The sequence below is a fragment of the Tenrec ecaudatus genome, chromosome 16, assembly GCF_050624435.1.
Source record: "Tenrec ecaudatus isolate mTenEca1 chromosome 16, mTenEca1.hap1, whole genome shotgun sequence".
NCBI lineage: Eukaryota > Metazoa > Chordata > Mammalia > Afrosoricida > Tenrecidae > Tenrec > Tenrec ecaudatus.
Window position 1 is genome coordinate 105,031,496 of NC_134545.1, and position 22,152 is coordinate 105,053,647.

General features: G+C 54.6%; 1 protein-coding gene across 1 annotated transcript in view; it reads left to right on the forward strand.

Moving 5' to 3' along the window:
* Positions 1-16,571, forward strand: part of BTBD16 (BTB domain containing 16) — a 59,718-nt gene extending 43,147 nt beyond the window's left edge. Inside the window, exons 12-17 of the mRNA XM_075533475.1 lie at positions 6,069-6,160; positions 7,811-7,893; positions 11,022-11,099; positions 13,157-13,255; positions 15,108-15,296; positions 16,503-16,571. Coding sequence (XP_075389590.1) covers positions 6,069-6,160; positions 7,811-7,893; positions 11,022-11,099; positions 13,157-13,255; positions 15,108-15,296; positions 16,503-16,571 — 610 coding nt within the window. The remainder of the gene's footprint in view (positions 1-6,068; positions 6,161-7,810; positions 7,894-11,021; positions 11,100-13,156; positions 13,256-15,107; positions 15,297-16,502) is intronic.
* Positions 16,572-22,152: the final 5,581 nt, after the last annotated feature.

The window sequence follows — 22,152 nt, forward strand, 5'->3', positions numbered from 1 at the left end:
GTGAGTCCTGTTGACCATTTGGCCTCAGGAGGCGATTCTCGAAAGGAGTGTAGCCACTTCTTACAGGTGACAGCCATCACTGGTTGAGCCTGTTGGTTTTCTGTTTGTTCCGAGGCGGCCTGAGGGATTTGTTTTCATTCAAGGCTGAGAGAGTGTCTCAGGGCATGATGGTGGCCATGTCTAGAATGGTCAGTAGCACCAGCTAGCTCTGGCCTCCGGGTAGACGGGGCGTGGTGCGTGTAGCAGTCCCCAACCTGCGGATGAGCTGCTTCGTGTGGGCTCTGGAGGCGCCCAGCTCAGAGCTCCAAGGCCCTCTGGCTTGGGTTTTTCTTCTTTTTCTTCCCTTACACGGTTCAGTATCTATTTATTATTTATATATTCTTTATCCTTTTAAATCGTTTAATTCACACATCACGCAATTCAATAGGTTAATCATATTGCGTTGTGCAAACAATGCCGCAACCAATTTCAGAAGAGTTTCTTTTTTCAGTTTTATTGGCAGGCACTTCTTCCACACACCATACAATTCAAGAGTTTGATCGTTAGCGAGGAGACTTGTACCATCATGATCACAGTCGATGTGGGCACTCCTTCTTCGTTGCACTCAATATTAGTGTGCTTGCTAGTACTTTCTACCAAGGGCCCAAGTAGAAAGAAAAGGTTTTGAAAATGCTGATGGCAACAAATGTACAAATGTGCTTGATGCAGTTGATGTATGGGTGACTTATAAGAGCTGTAAATGCCCCCAATAAAAGTATTTATTGAAATATAAATATACACACACACACACACCATTCTCCAATTCAATACCTTCTGCATGCATAATTCAGTGCCATTGATTGTACTCTGTTATGCAACCCTTAACAATATCCTTTTCCAAACCATCCCACACCATTCCCATGAACTCAGTGCCCACTAAGCAAAAACTCTTCCTCCTTCGACTGCGGTCGCTGTTGGTCAACTTTGGATTCTTTGTCTCTCTCTTTTAGTAGTTTTCTTGATATAAAAACACACTTCCATTGTTAAGCCATCTACACATCAATAGTGCTCCCGCCCCCCCTTCACCCACTATTTGTTCCCCCACCTTCCCCATCCCCCCCCCTCCTGAGAAGTCATTGCATCGGGTATCGTCTACATTCACTCCTTCCTTCTGTGATTCATGAACTGGGAGACCTAACATAAGCAATAAAAGACAAAGACAAAATGAAGCAGAAAGAAAGGAATAATAATAATATGCTATAAAGATATAAATAATAACGTGTAAGAAAGAAAAGACGACTGACAGTATTTTAAAAGCTGGAGAAGAAAGTTCTGTCGTGGAACAAGTGATACATATTTAAGCCCAGAGCACATTTAGGTCAAGAGGGAGGTTGACTGGCCAAGGATCCAGCAGAATCAAGTTTACGAAGTTTACGATCGTCTCTGTCTGACAGTGTAGCCCTCCCTGTGGGCAGAGGGGATCTGCCAGAGGCTTAATCTGACCAGAGCAGTGCTTCTCAACCTTCCTAAGGCTGTGACCCTTTCATGGAGGTCCTCATGTTGTGGTGTCCCCAACAATAAAATTATTGTCGTTGCTACTTCATCGCTGTCATTTTGCTATTGTGATGAATCAAGTGACCCCTGTGAAAAGGTCATTTGACCCCCAAAGGGGTCGTGACCCCCAGGTTGAGAACCGCTGGACTAGACACTGCGGATTGATTTTAGTTTCCCGCTGTCCTTTATAGCCTTCAAATCAATGTTCACAATTTAACGTTTCCCTTCGTAATAGCTGGATCTTGCTATTTCCATCTTTGGATCACACAGGCTAGTGTGCTTCTTCCATGCGGACGTAGTTGATGCCTCACTTAGAAGGCTGCTTGTTTGAATACAAGCCTTTTACACCCCAGACACTGTTCCAGTGGATAGCCGGGCACCCGCTGCTTTCTTCCCCACACTTTGCTGTAGCTCCCTGATCTTCAGTGGTCTCTTCATGAAGGCAGGTATTGAGTAGGGCCATGTTGTAAGAACCAACTGTTCTTGGATTGGGGCTAGAGTTAAGTGGGAGCCCAGAATCCATCTGCTTTTCCCTGGGCTATGAACAATTCTGGTTTACATTGGCAATCATTTTATGATAAGAAACAAAAACAAAAGAACAACAACCAAAGAAAACAAAAACAAAGGCTTAAATGAAAAGAAAAAAAACACATCACACACACACACACACACAAAACATTGTCAGTCATCCCCCTGAAGTACAAGGCGACTGCATCGGCAGCATCAATAACTTCTCTGATGTCAGAGAGTTTAAGGTACTATTGACAAGAAGGGTTCATGCAAGTTCAGTCCAGCCACAAGCTGCATACCAGGTGATGCTGCTTTGTGCAGATTTCTTTTTATTAAAAGATCATTTATAGCTCTTATAACAATCTATACATCAATTGTATCAAGCATATGTGTACCTAGTCGCCATCATTATTTTCTAAACATTTACTTTCTGTTTAGCTCCAGCTTGATTTCTTAATTGAGTAAGCTCTGTCTACATTGAACATGGGTGTTGGTGGCAGGGAAAATTTACCTGTAACATGTCTTACGTGGGCAGGCCCTTTCCTCTCAGATTAATATTTGTCATATTAATGTAAGGGGAGCATTGAGGTACTAATGTATGGTGGACCTGGCTCCCCTTTCATCGGATGCCCCCTAAGCCAGGAGTCCCACCCAAGGTCTAATATCTGCCCTCTGCACAGTCCTGGGGTAGCCGTCTTCAGCTTCATCTCCCATCTGGGCATTTCAATCCAAACTCCATGGGCTGCAGGTAGTTTTGAGGTAGGACCCAGTTCATTCTTTTGGGCTTTCACGTGGAGTCCTTCTGGTGTGGCCCTTGGAGGATGCCACATTCCCTGTAAGGCCAGTGTCTAAGGTCGTCCTTGTGTTTAGTCCACAGTTGGGTGGAAACTTATTCAAAGTGTCTCCCGGGAACTTAGAAGAGCTTTCCTTCTCCCTTGAGTTCCCTACAGGTACCGTCTAGCATCCCTTCCCGATGTGGACAGAAATGAGAGGAGAGCCTTACTGGAAAAACCAATTAACTTGTTAAAGCCTGGTTTAACAGCCGGTGGGGGGCTGGGGGAAGCGGCAGCATCTACATTATAGAGAAGGCCCTTGCATTTCTGGTGGTGGGCATGGGGGGAGTGTGAATGGGGGAAGAACATCCCAGGCTTTCTGGAGGGATTTTGGAAGGCAGAGACCATGGCTCATAAACACAGAGAGAGCTCAGCTCCAGGGGAACCATCGCGCCAACCCCATTGCCTCAGCACAGCCTTGCAAATCAATCTCTAGATTAAAGCCACGTCCTTCCATTTCATATGACCTCAGGAAGATGTGCTCATTGCTGAGATAAGGATTAGTAGGGCATCCTCACCAAGACCCACACTGGGTCTGAACCGCTGACCTTGCAGCTATCATTCCCACATGAATCTGACGGTACCACCAGGGATCCTTGGGCTGGGCTCAGAGACCTGGGTCAGAATCTTGAGTCTCTGAAGACAGTGATGCTCACCAGGTTCTAGGGCAGGGATCAGCCCCAAACCACCTGCTGCTGTATGATCCCTCCAGACTCCTAGAGCCCCTACAAGACTGAGGACTGCCCCCTGTGATGTTCAAGGCTGTGGTCTTTACAGAAGGAGATCATTGTCTCTAGGAGATTCACTGGTGGGTTTGAACTGCTGACCCTTGGGTTAGCAGCTGGGCACTTCACTACCGAGCCACGAGAGCTCCTTAGGGTTGGCACACGCCCTTCCAATCCTTTGAGCTGGTGGAGAATGGGCAGCTGAGGGCACCATTGCTGTCCTTCGAGGGGGCCCATGTCTCAGGTGGTAAAGAACCACCCCCCTGAAAGAGCCAGTTCGTGCTTGTGTTCGGGTCTCTTTCCTCGGGCCGAAGGACCCAGGTGGCCGTCAGGAGAATGGTGACAACAGCACTCCGTGGACATCAGGAGCTCACTGCTCTGTGACCAAGTAGCTCCAAACCACTGCACCTTCCCTCCTTCCAGCCAGACGCTTGTCCCCTCTGATCCCACTGGACAGAGAAGGAAATCGAGGCTCTGAGGATGGCACCTGGCCTACCTGACTCCAGGCCCCAAGCCTGAGGGCATGGCTGGATGAGGCACGACTTCCCATGTCACCTCTGAAGGTGACCATGATCACCACTTCCCCATGGCTCACCTGTCATCAGTCTCACCTGCCGGCAGGCTCAGCCAAACTCTCCCTGAATCCCCTGGGTTAGAGGGTTTGTCTGAAAGGGCCTGGCTGGTGGGCCTGGCCTCCCATAGCTCCCTGGGCAGCCTGCAGCCTGCCTCTCTGAGCTGAGCAGCAGAGTCAAGGCCTGGGGGCAGGGAGGGAGCTTTCTCCCAGGCCCGTCCCTCCCTTGGGGTGGGGTGGGGCGCTAGCTTGCATGTGACCGGTGACTTCAGAGCAGGCTCACTTGGAGCTGAGGGAGCTCTTCCCAGTAGTACCAGCTCGTTTCCAGAGCACTCACTGGGCCGGGGGCTTCACACCCGGGTACCTCCTTCCTTCCTGCCACCTGCTGCCACCTGGGCATGATGCTGAGGGTGAGAGGCAGGAGAGGAGGGGGCTCTGTGACCTGCCTGTGGGAGGAGACTCCAGAACCATCTATGGAGACTGAGATGAAGCCCCAGACCCATCGGTGGAAAAAGGTCTGAGCGCTGCCCATGTGCGTGAAGACCTCTTTGTCCAACTCGGGTTTCTGTTCTCAGTGCCCCAAACAACCACAGGCCCCAGGGTTATGGAAGGTTGGCTCCAGGGTCAATAGCTCAGTCTCCCTAAAGGTGTCAGCCTTCCTCTGGTGACCTCTGATCAATCTGCCAGCCAAGCAAGGCACATGGTCGCTCCTAATCAGTAGTCAGATCAATGGGCACTGGTGGATCCTAATTACTAACAATACCATTGAGTCAAAGCACGCTGGCCCCCATGCCTCTCACCCACCCCCACAACTCTGCATACCCCAGACCCATCTCCTGGGGCTCTCCTAGAAGCACGGACACAGGTGCGGGCAGGTGCTGGTGTCCCAGGGCTCCCTAGATCTTGTGACAAGTGGGTCCAGGCAGGCCAGTGGACACAGAGCCAGCACTCTGGATTGTGGGGGAATCCTCTGAAGGACCCTGGGCTGGCGTCCCGCAGACTCTGCCCGGAGGGGTGACTGCGTTTCCAAAGGGCTCGGAAAATAATGCCCGTTGTCCTCATTGGTGACAAGTAACTTCTACGAAGCCTGTTGTTTGAAAGCAAGGGGGGTGGGGAGGTGTGCGTGTGTGTGCGTGTGTGTGTGTGTGTGTCTTCTGTGTTAGGTGCAGGGAACGCCCCGCCCCCAGCCCTGACCTCCAACCCCACGGGGTGATAGCTGGCAGGCGGACTGTAGCAGAGTCAGCAGCTATACCCGTCACCCACTCCCTGAGCACATCTCAAGGTGTTTTAATTCCACCAGCAGGGCTTTTGAAACGCCTGCACTGCTCAGAGGTCGTGGGTTGCATCAGGTCCGGCGGAACCTTCGTTTCTCCTTCTGAAAAGTAGAGCTGGTGTTCCTGGCGCTGCGGGCCCCTGGGGGAAGGGGGAAAGACTCGGGGAAGGCCAGCATGGCCTTGTCAAGTAGCCTGTGCCCATCCGTCCTTTAGAAAGCACTCGCCAGGCGCCCGCTGTGTGCACAGAAGGAAATGGCCCCTTACGACCATTTCCAGGGTCAGGCTCCATGACGGGGTCTGCGGCAGCCCTTGCTCCCAGGCACCCAACTCCAGAAAGAGCAGCTCAGCCTACCCTCCCTGCTCCCCCCCACCCCCCCACCCCCGGGGGCAAAGTCTCTAGCCAACTTGGATTTCGGTGGTCATGGAGTCAATTCAGGGGGTGATTCTTCTGGAAGGAGATCACCAGGCCTTTCTTGGGAGGCACCCTGCAGGTGGACGAGAGGCCCCAACCTTTCAGCTAGAGGTTGGGATGGTAACCAGGGGCACCCACCCAAGGCTGCCTTGGCTGATTCCGGAAAGGAGTTTCCTGAGGCCCGGCCTTCTTCTCTGTGCTTCTGCCCAGCTTTCCTCGGAACTGCGCCTTTTTGGAGCGGGACCTGGGACAGGGCTTACTGCCGCTGTTCGTGTGTCTGCGCCTGCACAGCATCAACAGAGGCAAGTCCCCCGCCCCTGCAGCTTTGCTCCAGCCTCCTGCACCCACCCACCCACATCCCCAAAGAGTATGAGGACCGGGCTCTCGTCCCAGCGGGCACACAGAGCTCAGTGTCCTTGTCTGTGAACTGGGAACAGCGGGGCTTCCATGAAGGTAGAGAGGGGCTGACGGGATGGGCAGCAGAACAGCTTGTAGCTGGTAGTTGGTCTGTGGTAGCTGGTCAGAGGTCAAGGGTACCTGGTAGTTGGTCAGAGGCCGCTGGGGGCACAGGTGGGCTTTGTGACCGGAGCAGCTGCAGCTGTGATCCCTCTAAGCTGCGCTCCGGGCCCGTGAGCAGGAAGGAAGAGGGAATGGGTCGGGGGAAGGGGGGGAAGACCACCAATGCGGTCTGTGTGTTGACAAGCACAGAGACTTTTCCCAAAGCCATGCCAGCGATCCACAGGCAACGCAGAGGTCTGGAACCCGTGGGTGGCCAACGAAGCCAGGGTGTTCTTCCCAAGCTGCTTGGAGATGTTCTGGGTCTCCAAACCCACACCGCCCTTTCCAGGCAGGACTGGCAGCCAGGAAGCTGTGGGCTCCTTGGAGGGAGGGCCCCTGTCATTTTCTGCGTGGGGCTCTGAGCACTACAGCAGTTCCCTCAGCCTGGCAGCTTCCCAGAGGAAGGTGTGGGAGGAAAAATATACACAGGAACAATTCATTTGAAAAATGTTTGAAAATTGAACTAATGCATACCCTTGGTCTTCCTCTGTCTTGCTTAGTAATAGATCCCCCCCACCCCCAATCTGGTTATTGCTGAAAGGTCCTATTAGAGTGTGGTTGACTAGGCCACGTTGACCTATGAGGGCCACCAGCACTTTCTCCTTGAACCATGAGTCATTGGGGGGGAGGGGAGTCTCTTCTGCAGGTCTGATGGGAGCATATTTCTCTTAAAACACAGTATTAGACTTAAAAATATTGATACATAGTACTAAAAATGTCCCAGCTTGTAGTGAATCTGTTCACTCATTCCCTCAGACATTTATGTGTGTGGTATGTGTTTTGTGCACATGTGTGTATGTGTATGTACGTATGTGTGTGTGTGTGTGCTGAAATACATTTAACCAGCATGTGCCAATGTAGCTATTTCTACATCTATGGGTCAGTGGCATGAATTATGTTCACCAGCTGTACAGCCATCCCCACTGCTCATTGCTGAATCAGATAGACACACAGATACATCGATAGATACCAAAAAACCAACCTCACTGCCATCGAGCAGGTTCCGATTCATAATGACCCTACAGGACAGGGTAGAACTTCCCTGTGAGTTTCTGAGACTGTAACTCTTTATGGGAGTAGAAAGCCCCATCTTTCTCTCACGGAGCTGCTGGTGGTTTCAAACTGCTGACCTTGCAGTTAGTAGCCCAACACATAATCACTGTGTCACTAGGGCTCCTAGATGATAGACAGATAGATATTTAAGAGGCTCATTTGTTCACTGACAGTGAACACAAGCACAGGGTTTCCATGGCGTTTTCTTTTTATCCTTCCAATCCCAAAAAAAACACACACACCCCCTTTCACCCTCTTCTGTCCCTTTTCCCTGTCAATGGGATTTCTGGAAGTTCTGTTATGGATAAGCCCTTCTCAATGCTCTCTGTGCCACTCCCAAGGCCCGGATCTGGAGGAAGTCCGCCACGTCAACTTCTTCCCGGAAGCCTGGCTGATCCGAATCGCAGCCAGCCATTTCCGCGCGGTGAGTTGCCCTCACAGAAAGGAGGCCCTCTGGAAACGTGTTGCCGCTCTGCCTGCCTGTTCTGGGCCCTTGAGGTTGGGGCATCTTCAGACCCTCCTTCTGTGGGGGGCGTGGTGGGGGGAAGTGTGCAGGGGAGGAAGGCAGAAGGCGGGAGTCCAGCTGTTGAAGATATCTGCTACGTCAGTCACACGGTCTCAAGTCCCCTCACAAGCACAGGTGTAATATCAGCTTTCAAACCTAGAGATGGTGTTTTTCAAAACCCAACATCCAAACTCACTGCCACCAAGTCAGCACTGGCCCACCGCGAACCCTGTAAGACAAGGTAGAACGGCTCCTGTGAATTCCAGAGCCTGCAGCTCTTCACGGGCACAGAGAATCCTGTCTCGGGTTTGAACTGCTGACCTGGAGGTTAACCGCCCAACCTGCAACCACTACATCACCATTTGTATTTTTAAAAAATGGCCAAGCAATTGATGAAAAAGAAAGAAAACCCACCAAAACCCGAAAAGGCGCGTGCATTCTTCTCCGGATGCAGAGGGACGCCCTTCCTCGGGGCTGTGTAAAAGCGGACCCCTTACACGCCCCCGCTTGTGCACTGAGACCTGAACAGTGGCGTCCCCTGTGTGGGAACGCCTCCATATGCATTCTTGGACACGAGCGCTGTCTGTGCAAATGGCCGCCCTTCTTGGTCTGTCGTCAAGCCGGCCTCTGCAGAGAAGAAGCAGGCCAATGTTGGTGCCCCAGAATTCTGTGAGTCACTAGTGAAAAATCAAGGCACTCAACAAGTACCTACTGTGGTGTGCCAAGCACGGTGCCCAGTGCTGCCTACAGAGCAGATAGGGACCCCATGGACCCGAGCTTCTCTGGAGAATGACCAGGACCAGAGCAGAGGAGGGGTGGCCCAGAGAGAGGACAGTGTGTGAGTGTGACACCTGGATTCTTCAGGGATACGACCATCTTCTTCAGTGGGCTTCTACCATCTTTCCCCACCCACGTCTTTCCTTTGCCTTCAGATGTTATGCATTGTGGCCCCTACACACACACACATGCCTCCAGATGTTGTTATGCATGCTGGCCCCTACACACACCACCACCACCACCACCACCACCTCCACCTCCACCACCTCCACCTCCACCACCACCACCACCTCCACCTCTACCTCCACCACCACCACCACCTCCACCTTCACCTCCACCACCTCCACCTCCACCTGCACCTCCACCTCCACCTCCACCACCTCCACCTCCACCTCCACCTCCACCACCACCACCTCCACCTCCACCACCACCTCCACCTCCACCTCCACCTGCACCTCCACCTCCACCTCCACCTCCACCTGTACCTCCACCTCCACCACCACCTCCACCTCCACCTCCACTTCCACTTCCACCTCCACCACCACCACCTCCACCTCCACCTCCACCTCCACCTCCACCTCCACCTCCACCTCCACCACCACCACCTCCACCTCCACCACCTCCACCTCCACCTCCACCTCCACCTCCACCTGCACCTTCACCTCCACCTCCACCTGTACCTTCACCTCCACCACCACCTCCACCTCCACCTCCACCTCCACCTCCACCTCCACTTCCACCTCCACCACCACCACCTCCACCTCCACCTCCACCTCCACCTCCACCACCTCCACCTCCAACTCCACCTCCACCACCTCCACCTCCACCTCCACCTCCACCACCTCCACCACCACCACCTCCACCTCCACCACCACCTCCACCTCCACCTCCACCTGCACCTCCACATCCACCTCCACCTGTACCTCCACCTCCACCACCACCTCCACCTCCACCTCCACCTCCACCACCTCCACCTCCACCACCACCTCCACCTCCACCTCCACCACCTCCACCTCCACCTCCACCTCCACCACCTCCACCTCCACCTCCACCTCCACCTGCACCTCCACCTCCACCACCACCTCCACCTCCACCACCACCTCCACCTTCACCTCCACCTCCACCTCCACCACCTCCACCACCACCACCTCCACCTCCACCACCACCTCCACCTCCACCTCCACCTCCACCTGCACCTCCACCTCCACCTCCACCTCCACCTGTACCTCCACCTCCACCACCACCTCCACCTCCACCTCCACCTCCACCTGCACCTCCACCACCACCACCTCCACCTCCACCACCTCCACCACCTCCACCACCACCACCTCCACCTCCACCACCACCTCCACCTCCACCTCCACCTCCACCTGCACCTCCACCTCCACCTCCACCTGTACCTCCACCTCCACCACCACCTCCACCTCCACCTCCACTTTCACCTCCACCACCACCACCACCACCACCACCACCTCCACCTCCACCTCCACCTCCACCTGTACCTCCACCTGCACCTCCACCTCCACCTGTACCTCCACCTCCACCTGCATCTCCACCTGTACCTCCACCTCCACCTCCTCCACCTCCACCTCCATCACTTCCACCTGCACCTCCACCTGTACCTCCACCTCCACCACCACCTCCACCTCCACCTCCACCTCCACCTGCACCTCCACCTCTACCTCCACCTGTACCTCCACCTCCACCTCCACCTCCACCTCCACCTCCACCTCCACCACCACCTCCACCTCCACCTCCACCTCCACCTCCACCTCCATCACCACCTCCACCTCCACCTCCACCTCCACCTGTACCTCCACCTGTACCTCCACCTCCACCACCACCTCCACCTCCACCTCTACCTCCACCTCCTCCACCTCCACCTCCATCACTTCCACCTGCACCTCCACCTCCACCTCCACCTCCACCTCCACCTCCTCCACCTCCACCACCAGCACCAGCACCAGCACCACAGGGCCTGCATATGCAGCTGTAATTGCTCTTGACAATACAACCATCACGCTCACTTTATCCCCCAGCAGGGCTGCTTGAGGCACGTGTTTGTTTTAGATCCTCACAGCCCTGGAAAGCACCCCAGGCAGAGTTGGCTTAAGTGGGGCCAGTGGACAGGCTGCGTGAGAGGATGACCTCTTGACCGCCATGGTGGGGAACAGGGGGCGGCTCGATGGACCCCCAAGGAGGAGGAGGTATGAGGGTGTTCCTCTCCAGGGGCCCAGGCTGTGGGTAAGCTGTGTGTGTTTCCTTGCCAGCTTGAGAACGGGGGTGACATGGCCCAGGTGGTCGACCTCAACACTCAGGCGCTGCGGTTTGGGATGCTGTTCACCCAGGTACCCAGAACTGGAGCCTGCCCGGGAGGGGTGGGGTGGGGAGACTGCCCGGGCCACGCCGCCTGGGGGCCTCTGTGTGAAGACGGTGCGCAGCCTCTGCCCCAGGAGGACAGCCAAGGGGGTAGAGGCCACCTTCGTGTCCCTCCTGCATGCCCACCCCCTCCTGCAGATGGAATTCACAAGACGGGGCCCACCCGGGAGGGGGCATTTATGAACCTGATGTGCTGGTCCCCAAGTTCCTCTGCTCCGTGACTGCAGTTCAGGACGTTCCCAAGACCACCCTTGGGTTCAGGAAACTACTCACTCATGGGGCTCCCAGAGCTCAGCAAGGCTGCTGTATTCGAGGTCTCCGCTCACTGCGAGGAAAGGGCCCAGCACAGGGAAAAGGCACACCGGGCAGGGTCCTGGAGAGACCCAGTGGGCGTGAGCTTCCAGTCGGCCTTCCAATTGGGGGTTCTGAGGGCAGAGCTTACTTTTCCCAGCACCCATGGGTGGCAGCACATACATGTATGGCCAACCAGGAAATCCTACCTGAGCCCATGTCCTGTGTTTGTATTAGGGGGTGGTCACATGAGTGTGGCTGACCATGGTCTCCAGCCCCTCCAGAGGCCAAGCTGCCCCTGTGAGGCCCAACCTCCACCCCACCCTGCCATGAATCCCGTTGGTAGTGTAGATGGATGTGGTCCGAGATGGTCAGGCATACAAGGACATTTAGATCAGGTGGGATGCGTCCCAAGAGCTTTGAAGTGGCCTACAGAGCCCTTCCCTGGGCAAGGTGAATCCTGCAGTCCTGCTTTTCCCAGCCCAGGGGCATTCTCTGGGATATGGACTACTTGGTCCTTAAATGAGGAAAGGCCTGGGCTCCACCATGAAGCTGTGCTGGAGGTCACAGGGAGGAGCCCAGAACCCGAGCAGTGGTCAGCCATTGGTCAGCTGATGCACTGAGGACTTACCTAGGAGGCACCTTGGAACTCTGTCTGCAGGGAGGCTCTGGAGTTGGTGGCTTCATTTTGGGTGTCTGCGAGAGGCACCTGACTCTGAGAAACTGCTCCGTGACTCAGGTCTCCCTACAAGCCTCACCTTTGACTGCAGGGACCTGCCTAAGTGGTCAGACTGTAGACCACAGGGGCCAGGACATCTGGCAAGGACCATTGGCTTTGAAGTGCCTCTTGTTGTCATCTCCACTCGATAGGACAGGGTGGAAGTGGCCGTGGGGTTTCCCAAGCTGCAGCGCTTAAAGGAGCAGAGGAACCCGTCTTTTCTCCTGCAAAGCAGCAGGTGGTTTTGAACCACCAACCTATCGGTTAGCAGCCAAGCATTTAACCACTGTACCCCAGGGTTCCTGAGAGTTCCATAGGCCCATCAACAAAATGTTTTGCTTCCAAGGCCAGCAGACCACAAGAAAACGAAACACCCTACAGGGCAGCGCAGAGCCCCCGTGGGGTCCAAGACTGACTCTTTACAGGAATCGAAAGTTCCGTCGTTCTCCCGAGGAGCAGCGGGTGGTTCTGAACTGCTGACCTTATGGTTAGCAGCTCAGCTGAGACCCACTAGGATGCCAGGGCTCCTTCTGCAGACCACGAGTCACCTGGAAACACGCCGGCCACGCTCTTGTCCTGAATAAGGAGCTGCATTGTCACCGCTCACTCACCTGCCAAGGACCTGTGGGGTCCCTGCCTCTGGCACGGGGCTCTGGTGGGGTCGTGGGCTAAGCAGTGGCTGCTAGCCCACAGGTTCTGTCGTTCAAACTCACTAGCTGTTCCGCAAGAGGAAGATGAGGCTGTCTGCTCCCATACAGACTGACAGTCTCAGAAGCCCTGCGGGGGCAGGGCTAACCTGTTCTGTAAGGTTGCTGGGAAGCAGAATGGACTGTGATGGTGGGTTTGGGTTGGCCTGGGCCTGCCGTCTGAAGCCACCGTTACATTGTCATTTTTGCATCAGCGGTCAATTTGGTGACTTTGGTGGTGGGAGGTAGACGGTCTAGCTATGTATGTCTCATGCCCTTGAATATGGAACGCAGCCTCTCTTCTCTTTGTTGCCCCTCCCTCACAACTTAGGAGTATACAACTCACTCAAAAATGATCAGTGTGTATGGGTTCTTCTTTGAGTTAAAGGGAGTCAAGCACGACGGGACCTCATACAGTTTTTATATGCAGGTAAGTCGGAAGTGACTGTCAAATTAATCAGTTTGTACTGATCACCAGTTGCACACGGTGTTGTAAGCCAAGGAGCCCTGGTGGTGCTATTGGGCAAGCATTTGCCTACTAATCTCAAGGGTTGGTGGTTCAAACCCACTAGCAGCTCTGAAGGTGAAAGATGAGGCTGTTTGCCCCCATAAGGATTCACAGCCTTGGAAACCCCCTCTCTCTGGGGCTGTTCTGAGTCAGAAGTGACTCCAGGGTGGGGTTGGTGTGGCATGTTGTAAGCCAGGTGCTGCCATTTAACATCATTCTATCCCCGTAACAGCCTAGGGAGAAGGGGGTTGTTGGCCCATTTGACAGGGAGTCTCTCTAAATTGAGTCCTCGTGGTCAGATGGCCTCTAGCTGATAAAAGTGGGGTTCCATTCAAGGCCTCTGGCTTTCCCTCGTCTTCCATTCACACCTGCTGGCTGAGGCTCTGCAGGACAGCCATCCTGCCCTGGGGTGGTGGGAAGGGACATCAAGGTGGGGGAGGCAATGCTCTTGCTGAGAGGTCAGTGCAGCTTGGTAAGGGAGCACAAGCAAGCCTGCTTCCTGGGAAACCCATCCATGTCCATTGCGAAGGTGAAATGAGGCCCCGACGGAGCCGGAAGGTGCTATGGGATTGGGAGAGAGACGTGCTAACCCAGCCGAGAAGCAGGATCTTCCATGTGGTGGAATGAGGAACTGTTCATTACAGATAAGCGAGGAAGCACAAGGAAGCCTGTGCTGACCCTGCTTACTTGTTGGTCTTCTGCCACTGCCCCCTGGAAGCGCAGTGGACAGGATGCTGCGGCAGTGTGGCCCGGGTGCTCTTGCTGGACGTGAGTCTGCAGTTCAAGTCCAAGCGCCGTGTCTCTCTCCATGCCTTTACGGTGGAGAAGTCACAGAACCTACCTCGCTGGGGTGCTGTGGGTAATTCAAGTGTTCGTTTGTGCCAAAAGCTCCGACCAGGGCTTGGCATGTAAAGCCCCGTACATGTTAGAGAAGGAGGGGGAGATGCCAGGGTCCCAGTCTGCTCCTACATCTCCCAAAGTCTCTCTTCTCTAAGACTGCACACTCCTTGAGGAGCCATATTGTATTAAGGAGCCTGCGTATTAATTCCTACTGCTAAGCAGTCAGTCTCCAAGACACCTCACTGCCAGCTGAGGTCAAGCCCGCCCACAGCTGCCCCGCGGGGTTTCAGAAGGCCATCTTTACAGGGCAGACTGCCACATCTTTATCTGCAAGTGGCCGGTGGGATCAGCTCACTGGTTTTTCACCTAGCAGCACTTAAGCACACACCACCATGGTGCTCTAGATGGCTGGCTGACCGGCTGGGTGGATGTGGAATGGATGGGTGAGGGAAGAAACCAGAGTCAGAGCCCTAGCGTGGCCACTTACTGCTTTGCTGTGCGCCCTTGAGCAAGTCACCTTGGTCCCTTGGGGCCTAGCTGTTAACCTCCAGTGACTCCGGTGTTCTGTAAACCTCCCTACACAGTGGATCTTGCTGGGTGGAAGAACTGAATGGATTATCTAAGCATGTATTAAAATGCTCCAATGGATATGAGGGTGGTTTTTAGACCCGGGTAAAGCGATCGTGAAGACCTACCAGTTTCAATGCTATTGACAAGATGGGCCAACCCTAGCCCACTGGCCAGAGCTTTGAAGATGGTGAGGACTCGACTGCCATCGCGTGGCCCTGAGCCCAGGAAGTGTTCCCACTGGGGGTGGGGGCTGCTCTCTTGCTGTGGACACACGCTACGTGGGACGTCTTTGTACCCAGGACCATTGGCTGCCTTGGGGTCACTCTGGCCACAGTTCCGCCAGCTGGGGTCCCTTTCTTTGCAGAGAGTAAGGCACACAGACGTGCACTACCCCCCGTGGCTCTTTGAGAACAGCCCGGTGAGCCTGCGGGCAGAGCGCTTGGTGAAGTACCAGATTGGAGCCCGGGTCCTGGTTAAGGACAGGTGGCAGGAGTTCAGCACCAACCAGATCACCCAGAAGTTCGGGTTCAGCAAGCCGTCTTGCAAAAGTCACGTAAGCCCACTCGGGTCCTTCTTGCTGCTCTTTTGCTTCTCTTTGTCACCTGTTCTCCCTCCTTTCGGGCGACCACTGACGAGGTCCCCAGGCTGTCCCCAAGGACTGTGGTCAGTTTCTCAAGGACCATCACACCGCCCCCTATGATTGAGAAAGACTTCGAGAATGAAAAGCTGGAGCTATGAACCAGATGCCCTGATGTGGGTCACTCCAGATCCATTAGGTGTTAGGCTGCTAACCACGAGGTCAACAGTTCAAACCTACCAGCTGCTCAGAGGGAGAAAGATGAGACTCTGTTCCCCTGAAGGTGTACAGCCTTGGAATCCCACAGGGACAGTACTGCTGGGTCTCACAGTGTTGCTGTCAATCAGAACTGACTCAGTGGCAGTGAGTTTGTTTGTGTTTCAAGATCCATTTAAAAAACAACAGGGTGTTTTTAGCAGGGTTAAGGGGTCCAACAGAGTGACTTTGTCATCTCACTAACACTGGTGGCTGTGGCACCCCATCGCTTCTCGGCTGGCTGCCAAAGGGGGGAGGGCGGGGTGGTGGGGATGGTGGAGGAGGACTTGGGTTTGGGGCCTTAGGAAAACTCTCTGTTCTGTAACTGTGGGTTCCAGGAGTGCCAGGGGCCCAGTTTGGTGCCCTGGGAGGAACCAGCCTTCCCTTAGACCAGTGGGTAATACATACACACGCACACTCACACACTCACTCACATACGCGCACACACACACATACACTCACTCCTCGCCCCACCCCACCGCCCAGGATCAGTAAGTTGGGTTTTGGAGTTTGGATGCCACACAGATCCTCCAAGCAGAAGCTTTGCAGGTGGAACACAGGTGGCAAGGTTTACAAAGCTCCCGGGTGGTTTCCCGGGACAGGGTCCTTCAGCAGAAGGGTGTTGCTGCTGTGGGGTCACAGGGAGGCCGGGAAGAGGCAAGGCAGCAACAAGGAGACTGTTAAGGTGTTGGCGAGTGTTGTTGACCGTGGCTCCGTGGCGGCCGTGCACATGGAGCTGTACCGGCCATGGAATTAAGCTACACGGTCACTGGTTTGCAAGCTGGTTATTTTGTTCAAGGCCTCTCCCCGATGCTCCAACCTTGCAGCCCAGGTGGAGAGCCAGCGCCATGAGGTCTCCCCTCCCCCGGCACAGGGGGATTGTGCTCCTCCCAAGGGCCACTGGCCAGGACTTGCTCTCTCTCCTAGGTCTTGAAATTCCAGACGGTGGGCATCCCCATCTACACCACGTTTGCCTTCATTTTCCCGCTGTCGTGAGACTGTCCAGAGCAGTGGTTTCCCTCCGGCCACTTGCTACCAAAGAGAAGACGGTGGCATTAAAGGGACACTTTAGTGTCCAGCGCTCGGCGGAGCTTCCTGGTCAGCAGTGCTCTCATTGCACACCTCCCTGTCGCGTGGCTGTCATCTGGGGATGGCGTCCTTTGACCCCTCAATCACTCCAGAGACCTCCAAGTCTGGCCTTAACTTCTTGCACCCGGGTGGGGACCAATGGGCGGGGCCGCCAACAGCAAGATGCACCCACCTGTGGGAGGCGACGTCCCTTTCACGAGGCATCGCTGTCTGCTGCATAGCACATCAGACCTGACCATGGCCCCCCGAAGTTTGGGACGGGATGGGAAGAAGGCCGTTCAGGCAGAGCTGCCGGCCTAACTTCGGTGTCGTCTTGTGTCTTGGAGCTTGTCTGTGAAGCTGGGAGACAATGGGGTGGCTGGCCTTCCTTCCCACTGCTGAGTCACACAGTGCCATGATCCCGGGAGCTTAAAGCAGCACACACTGGCATTGACCAGGTCATAGTTGTTGGCGGTCAGGAGTCTAGCCTGAGTAGACTCACCCACCCCTTTGCAATTAGCAGCCAAATGCATTAACAGTTTAGGCCGACCGGGACCTTGCTCTATCCTCACACACATGAGGTTACCATGAGCTTGGGTCTCCTTGCTGGTAATTGGCTAGGGAATTTAATAAACCCAGCCCAACCCACTGCTGTCAGCTTGGTTCTGACCTGAGGGGCAGAGTAGCACTGCCCCCGGAGGGTTTCCAAGGTTGTCCCCTTTACAGAAGTAGACTGCCCCATCTCGCCCCTGCAGCTGCCCCGGGGCTCAAACTGCTGAGCTCTGGGTTAGCAGCCTGGTGCTTAGACTCCGCACCACCAAGACTCCTCATAGGACACTGATCCAGGATCCAAGGGAGTGGAAGGAAGGCTGGCAACTCCTGAAAGGATGGGGACCAGGCCTGAGGATTGGTGTATTAGTCTGGGTGCTTTGGAGAAACAAATCTAGAGAAACTCACGTATAAGAGAGCATTTTATATAAAGATTAAGTGCACCTCAAGAAAACATCCCAACCCAGTGCTGCCCAATCCCATAAGTCCAACATTAACCCATATGTCCAATACCAATCCACAAAGTCCTCCTCCATCTCACAAAATACACACTTTGACGCCAACTATAGGAGGAAAGCAGAACCAGTGAACGTGTAAGCATCTCAGCGCTGGCAGGGGTCTCCACACAGCTGTTCCAGCACCCAGGGCTGCATCGGGGTAGGTCCATGTGGCTTCTCCTTGGGGGTGTCTTGCAGGAAGTGAGCTGAAGCAGGGGACTGCTAAGGCAGCTGCACCCTAGTGCGACCATCACAAAGCAAGAGACCTGAGAATTAGAAAGGCAAGGCTCACTGAGCCATTTAGCCTGCCCTTCAATTAACCCCACATGTGTTTATCAGCCAGGTTGGCACAATAAACTAATTCAATTAGGTTAGCTGCTGCCCCTAGATCAGCCAAGGAAGCCATCTAGGGGCCATTCAACTTGGGGTATCAGAGGGACATCATTTGCTCCTCATTGTGGAGAGGAGGGGAAACTGAGGCTCACTGAGCTAGTATGACTAAGCATTTAAAAAAAAATCCATGGGCACTTGGGATATACTCATCATCCCATGGAGTTCTTCCAAGGCCCGTCTGAGGCAGTTGTGTTTGTCACATGGAACCGAGCAGGGAGCTGAGTCCTCTGAGGGAGAGTTCAGTTCTCACAGCAGCAGCAGCAGCAGCAGGGAAACCCACCCAGGCCCACGCACAAAGCCCCTCTGTGTCCCCTGTCCCTCCACAGCCCACTGAGAAGAGGGGTGGTGTTGGGTGGTGGCTAGCCCAAGTTCGTATTGAACACCCTCTCCGTGCTCAACAGAACAGAGGGGTGCCCAGGACATGGTCCAAGATGAACGCCCCTCCCGCACAGACAAGGTGTGAGAGTGGTCCTGCTGAGAAGGAGGTTTAGGGCACATCGTTGTGGGAAATGTCCACAGTGGTGTCCACACAGCTGCCTGCAGGCTGGTCTCCAGACCCAGGTCCCAGGAGCAGGACCCACACAGAGCCCCGGATGACTGAGAGGAGGGTTTGAACAAGCACCCTGAGGCCGCTGATAGAGAAGGCATGGCACTGTCCCAGTTGTCTTGGGTCAGGAGTCTGGCAGGTAGGCTGACCGTCCACCCTTTTCAGTGAAACACCAAGTGCATGAACCGTTTCCACCAACCTGCAGCTAGTTCTAGTCTGAGGTAGGGCCCACATGCACAAAGGACCGTGGATTGAAAGTAATTCCACCCCAGGCTCCTCCACCGAGCCCACACCCCCTAAGCCCCCTTACCCTTGGTGGGGAGGAAGACCCAGGCCTCTATTTCACTACCCCGGCTGATTGTTGAAGCCTACTTTTCTAGAATAAAGGGGATTTCCCCCCCACCCCCTGAAACAAACAGCTGCCATCGAGTCAATCCGACTCACAGTGACTCTACAGGGCAGGGTAGGACTGCCCCTGTAGGTTCCTGAAACTTTACGGGAGTAGAAAGCCTCATCTTTCTCCCACTGAGGAGCTGGCGGCTTTGCAGAAATTGGAACAAACAGAACCTTTGCAGAGGCAGAAGTGGTGATCCAGAAAGCCCCTCCCTGACCACTAGAGGGCAGGGTGCACCTCGAAACAGGGATCTGTGTGGCAGGAATCGCAAGCACACTATGACCCTCAGGTTCCCGAACTGACCTGGCAGCTAGTTCTAGTCTGTGCACGGTCCATATGCACAAAGGACTGCAATCTGAACTCTGAAAGTGATTCCACCCCTTTTCAGAAAAACAAATTACAAGTGAATACTCTGCCTCCGACAGTGGAAGATGTTTGCTCTGAGGCCCATGATGGAGATCAAGTGCAGGCAGCGGCTCTTGCAGCTTCCCTGGGCCGCACTAACACCAGCCCCGGAGGTGGTCTTCCCCACTTTGGGAAGCACTGCCCAGTCCCGGTGCTCCTGGCTCTGTGGCTCCTGGCCAAGGCTCTGTCCGTCCAGACAGTCCAGACTGGAGCTCGCCCCAAGAGCCCCCGAGACAAGGAGAGCAGAGAAGGCCTGGTGAGGGTGGTCTCTGTGGCAGCACGATCCTGGCCAACTTCCTCTCCTGCCCCAGACGGTGGTCACTGGCCACATGGCCAGTGAGAATGAGGTGGTGAAGGTTTTGCTTGATGTCATTTGCCTTGAAATCGCCTTCGGGGCAAAAGGGAGGGAGGGTAGCAATCCCCCACCTGAAGGCAACTCTGATTGTTGAGCCCCTCTTGGGTTCAAGGGCTCATCCCAGGCCCCAAAGGAGGAGACGGTTAGCAGCAGCCCATGGACTACTGGGTAAAGCTGCCCCCTCCCAGGGGTAGGGAGAGGCTGAGCCGGGGGAGGGGAAGGTCCCAAGCCCAGGGAGCTGCCCTCCGCTCGAGCCCTCACCAACAGGAAGGGCTGTGCATGGAAGGTGACTTGGTGCTCTCTGCCGGGACTTAGAATGGGTCATGTGATCTCCAGAGGCATCTGTCATTCTTGCGCCATAGAGTCGATGCTGAGTCACAGCGACCCTATAGGACAGGGTAGAACTGTGCCTCTCTACAGGACGCGAGAGCCTCGTCTTTCTCCCTCGGTGGATTTGTACTGTAGCCGACATGTAAAATCTGGGAGGCCTTGCGTGGCCCAATTGGTCAAGTGCTGGACTACTAACTGAAAGGTTGGCTGTTCAGGGCCCCCCAGGGGCCCCTCAGAAGTAAGGTGATCTACTTCCGAACACTGACAGCCTGGAAAATTGTATGGGGAACAGTTGTTCTGCTCCGACACGTGGGGTCACCGTGAATTGGAATTGATGATAACCGACCACGATAGCACCTTCTCTGAGCAGGCCCTGGGTCCAGGGAGCAGTGACAAGCCACTCCTGGGGCCTGCAACACCTGCAACACAGGTGTGGACGGGGCACCTGCACGGACGCATGCCCAAGCGCCCCGAGGACAGGCAGAACACGGAGCAAAAGATTCTGGGAGATGCTGGGGCAGCACAGAGCAAAGAAGACTGACCTTGACCCCAAAGGGGTGAGCAGTCCAAGCCTGCCCTGTCAGTGATGCTTAAGCTGAGCTCTGCAGTGGAATGTAAAGGGGTTCAGAAGAAGACTCAAATCCATACAGCACTTGCAGCCAACCCCAACTCCACTGTCATGGGGTGCAGTCCGACCTCTAGGACCCCACGGGCACCCCTGCCTGTGTGATCTCAAGGTGGTGATGGGATCAGGCATCAAAGACCCAGAACAAAAATCACATCATTGTGAATGAGGAGGAGGGCGGAGCAGAGACCCACAGCCCATCTGTAGACAATTGGACATCCCCTTACAGAAGGGTCACAAGGAAGAGATGAGCCAATAGGGTGCAGTAGAGCATCGATGAAACATACAACCCCCTCCTGGGGGGGGGTGTGGACAACAGAAAAGTGGGTGAAAGGACACATAGATCAGTGTGAGAAATGAAAAAATAATTGATAAATTATCAAGGGTTCATGAGGAAAGGAGGGAAAAAATGAAAAGCTGGGACTAAGGGCTCAAGTAGAAAGAAACTCTTTTGAAAACAATGACGCCAACAAATGTGCAAATGTGCTTGACGGATGGATGGATGGATGGATGGATGGATGGATTGTGATAAGAGTTGTAATTAAATGATTTAAAAAAGACCGCATGGTGCCAACTAGCTGGCAGAGCATCATAAACATTAAAAAAAGCAGAGTTGTCCGTTGAGTCCGTCCCGGCTCAGGGTGACCCCACCTGGCCAGTCGGCTCCGGAGGGCTTTTGAGGCTGTGATCTTGCAGAAGGCCTAGTCTTCTGAGGCAGAAGCCTTTGTGGCAGAGTGAGTTGGACACTGGGCTGCTACCCACAAGGTCCGTGGTTCGAAGCCACCGTGGGAGAAAGATGAGGCTAGCTGCTCCCGTAAACCTGGAAACCCACAGGGGCAGTTCTACCCTGTTCCACGGGGCCTCTAAGGCTTGGACATGCCGCGATGGCAGTGAGCCTGGCTCTTCTGGGGCAGCAAGTTTTCCTGTCCTGTTGACTGCGTTGTCGTCCCGGTCCCTGGGCACCCACATGCCTCTGCTCCCTGCAGTTGCTGGCCCAAACTCAGCAGCTGAGGTCGAATCCTCTGCCTTCTCAATGTGGGCCAGCCTACAGCTTGTGAGGGCCAGTAGGATGTGGCCAAAAGAGCACTGGACACTAGGTTTGGGGACTCGAGGGAAAGCCGTGTAGGGAGGCCGTCTTGACCCTTCCGGCCCACACTCCCTCCTACTTCAGCAAAAAACCGCAGGGCTCATCCAGCCAACCCTCAGAACCAGGAGAAAAGTCACTGTCGATCAAGCAACCCAGTTAGGGGAAGTTTGTTAGCTGGCGGTGGTGCCGCTACCACATGCCATAGCACCGGCCCCACGCACCCTCGAGATCCATTGCAGATTTGACCGGTGGGATCCAAAGAGCTGTCGGAAGGAGACTCCCAGGCCTTTCTTCCCAGTCTGTCCTGGTCTGGAAGCACCCTGCAGC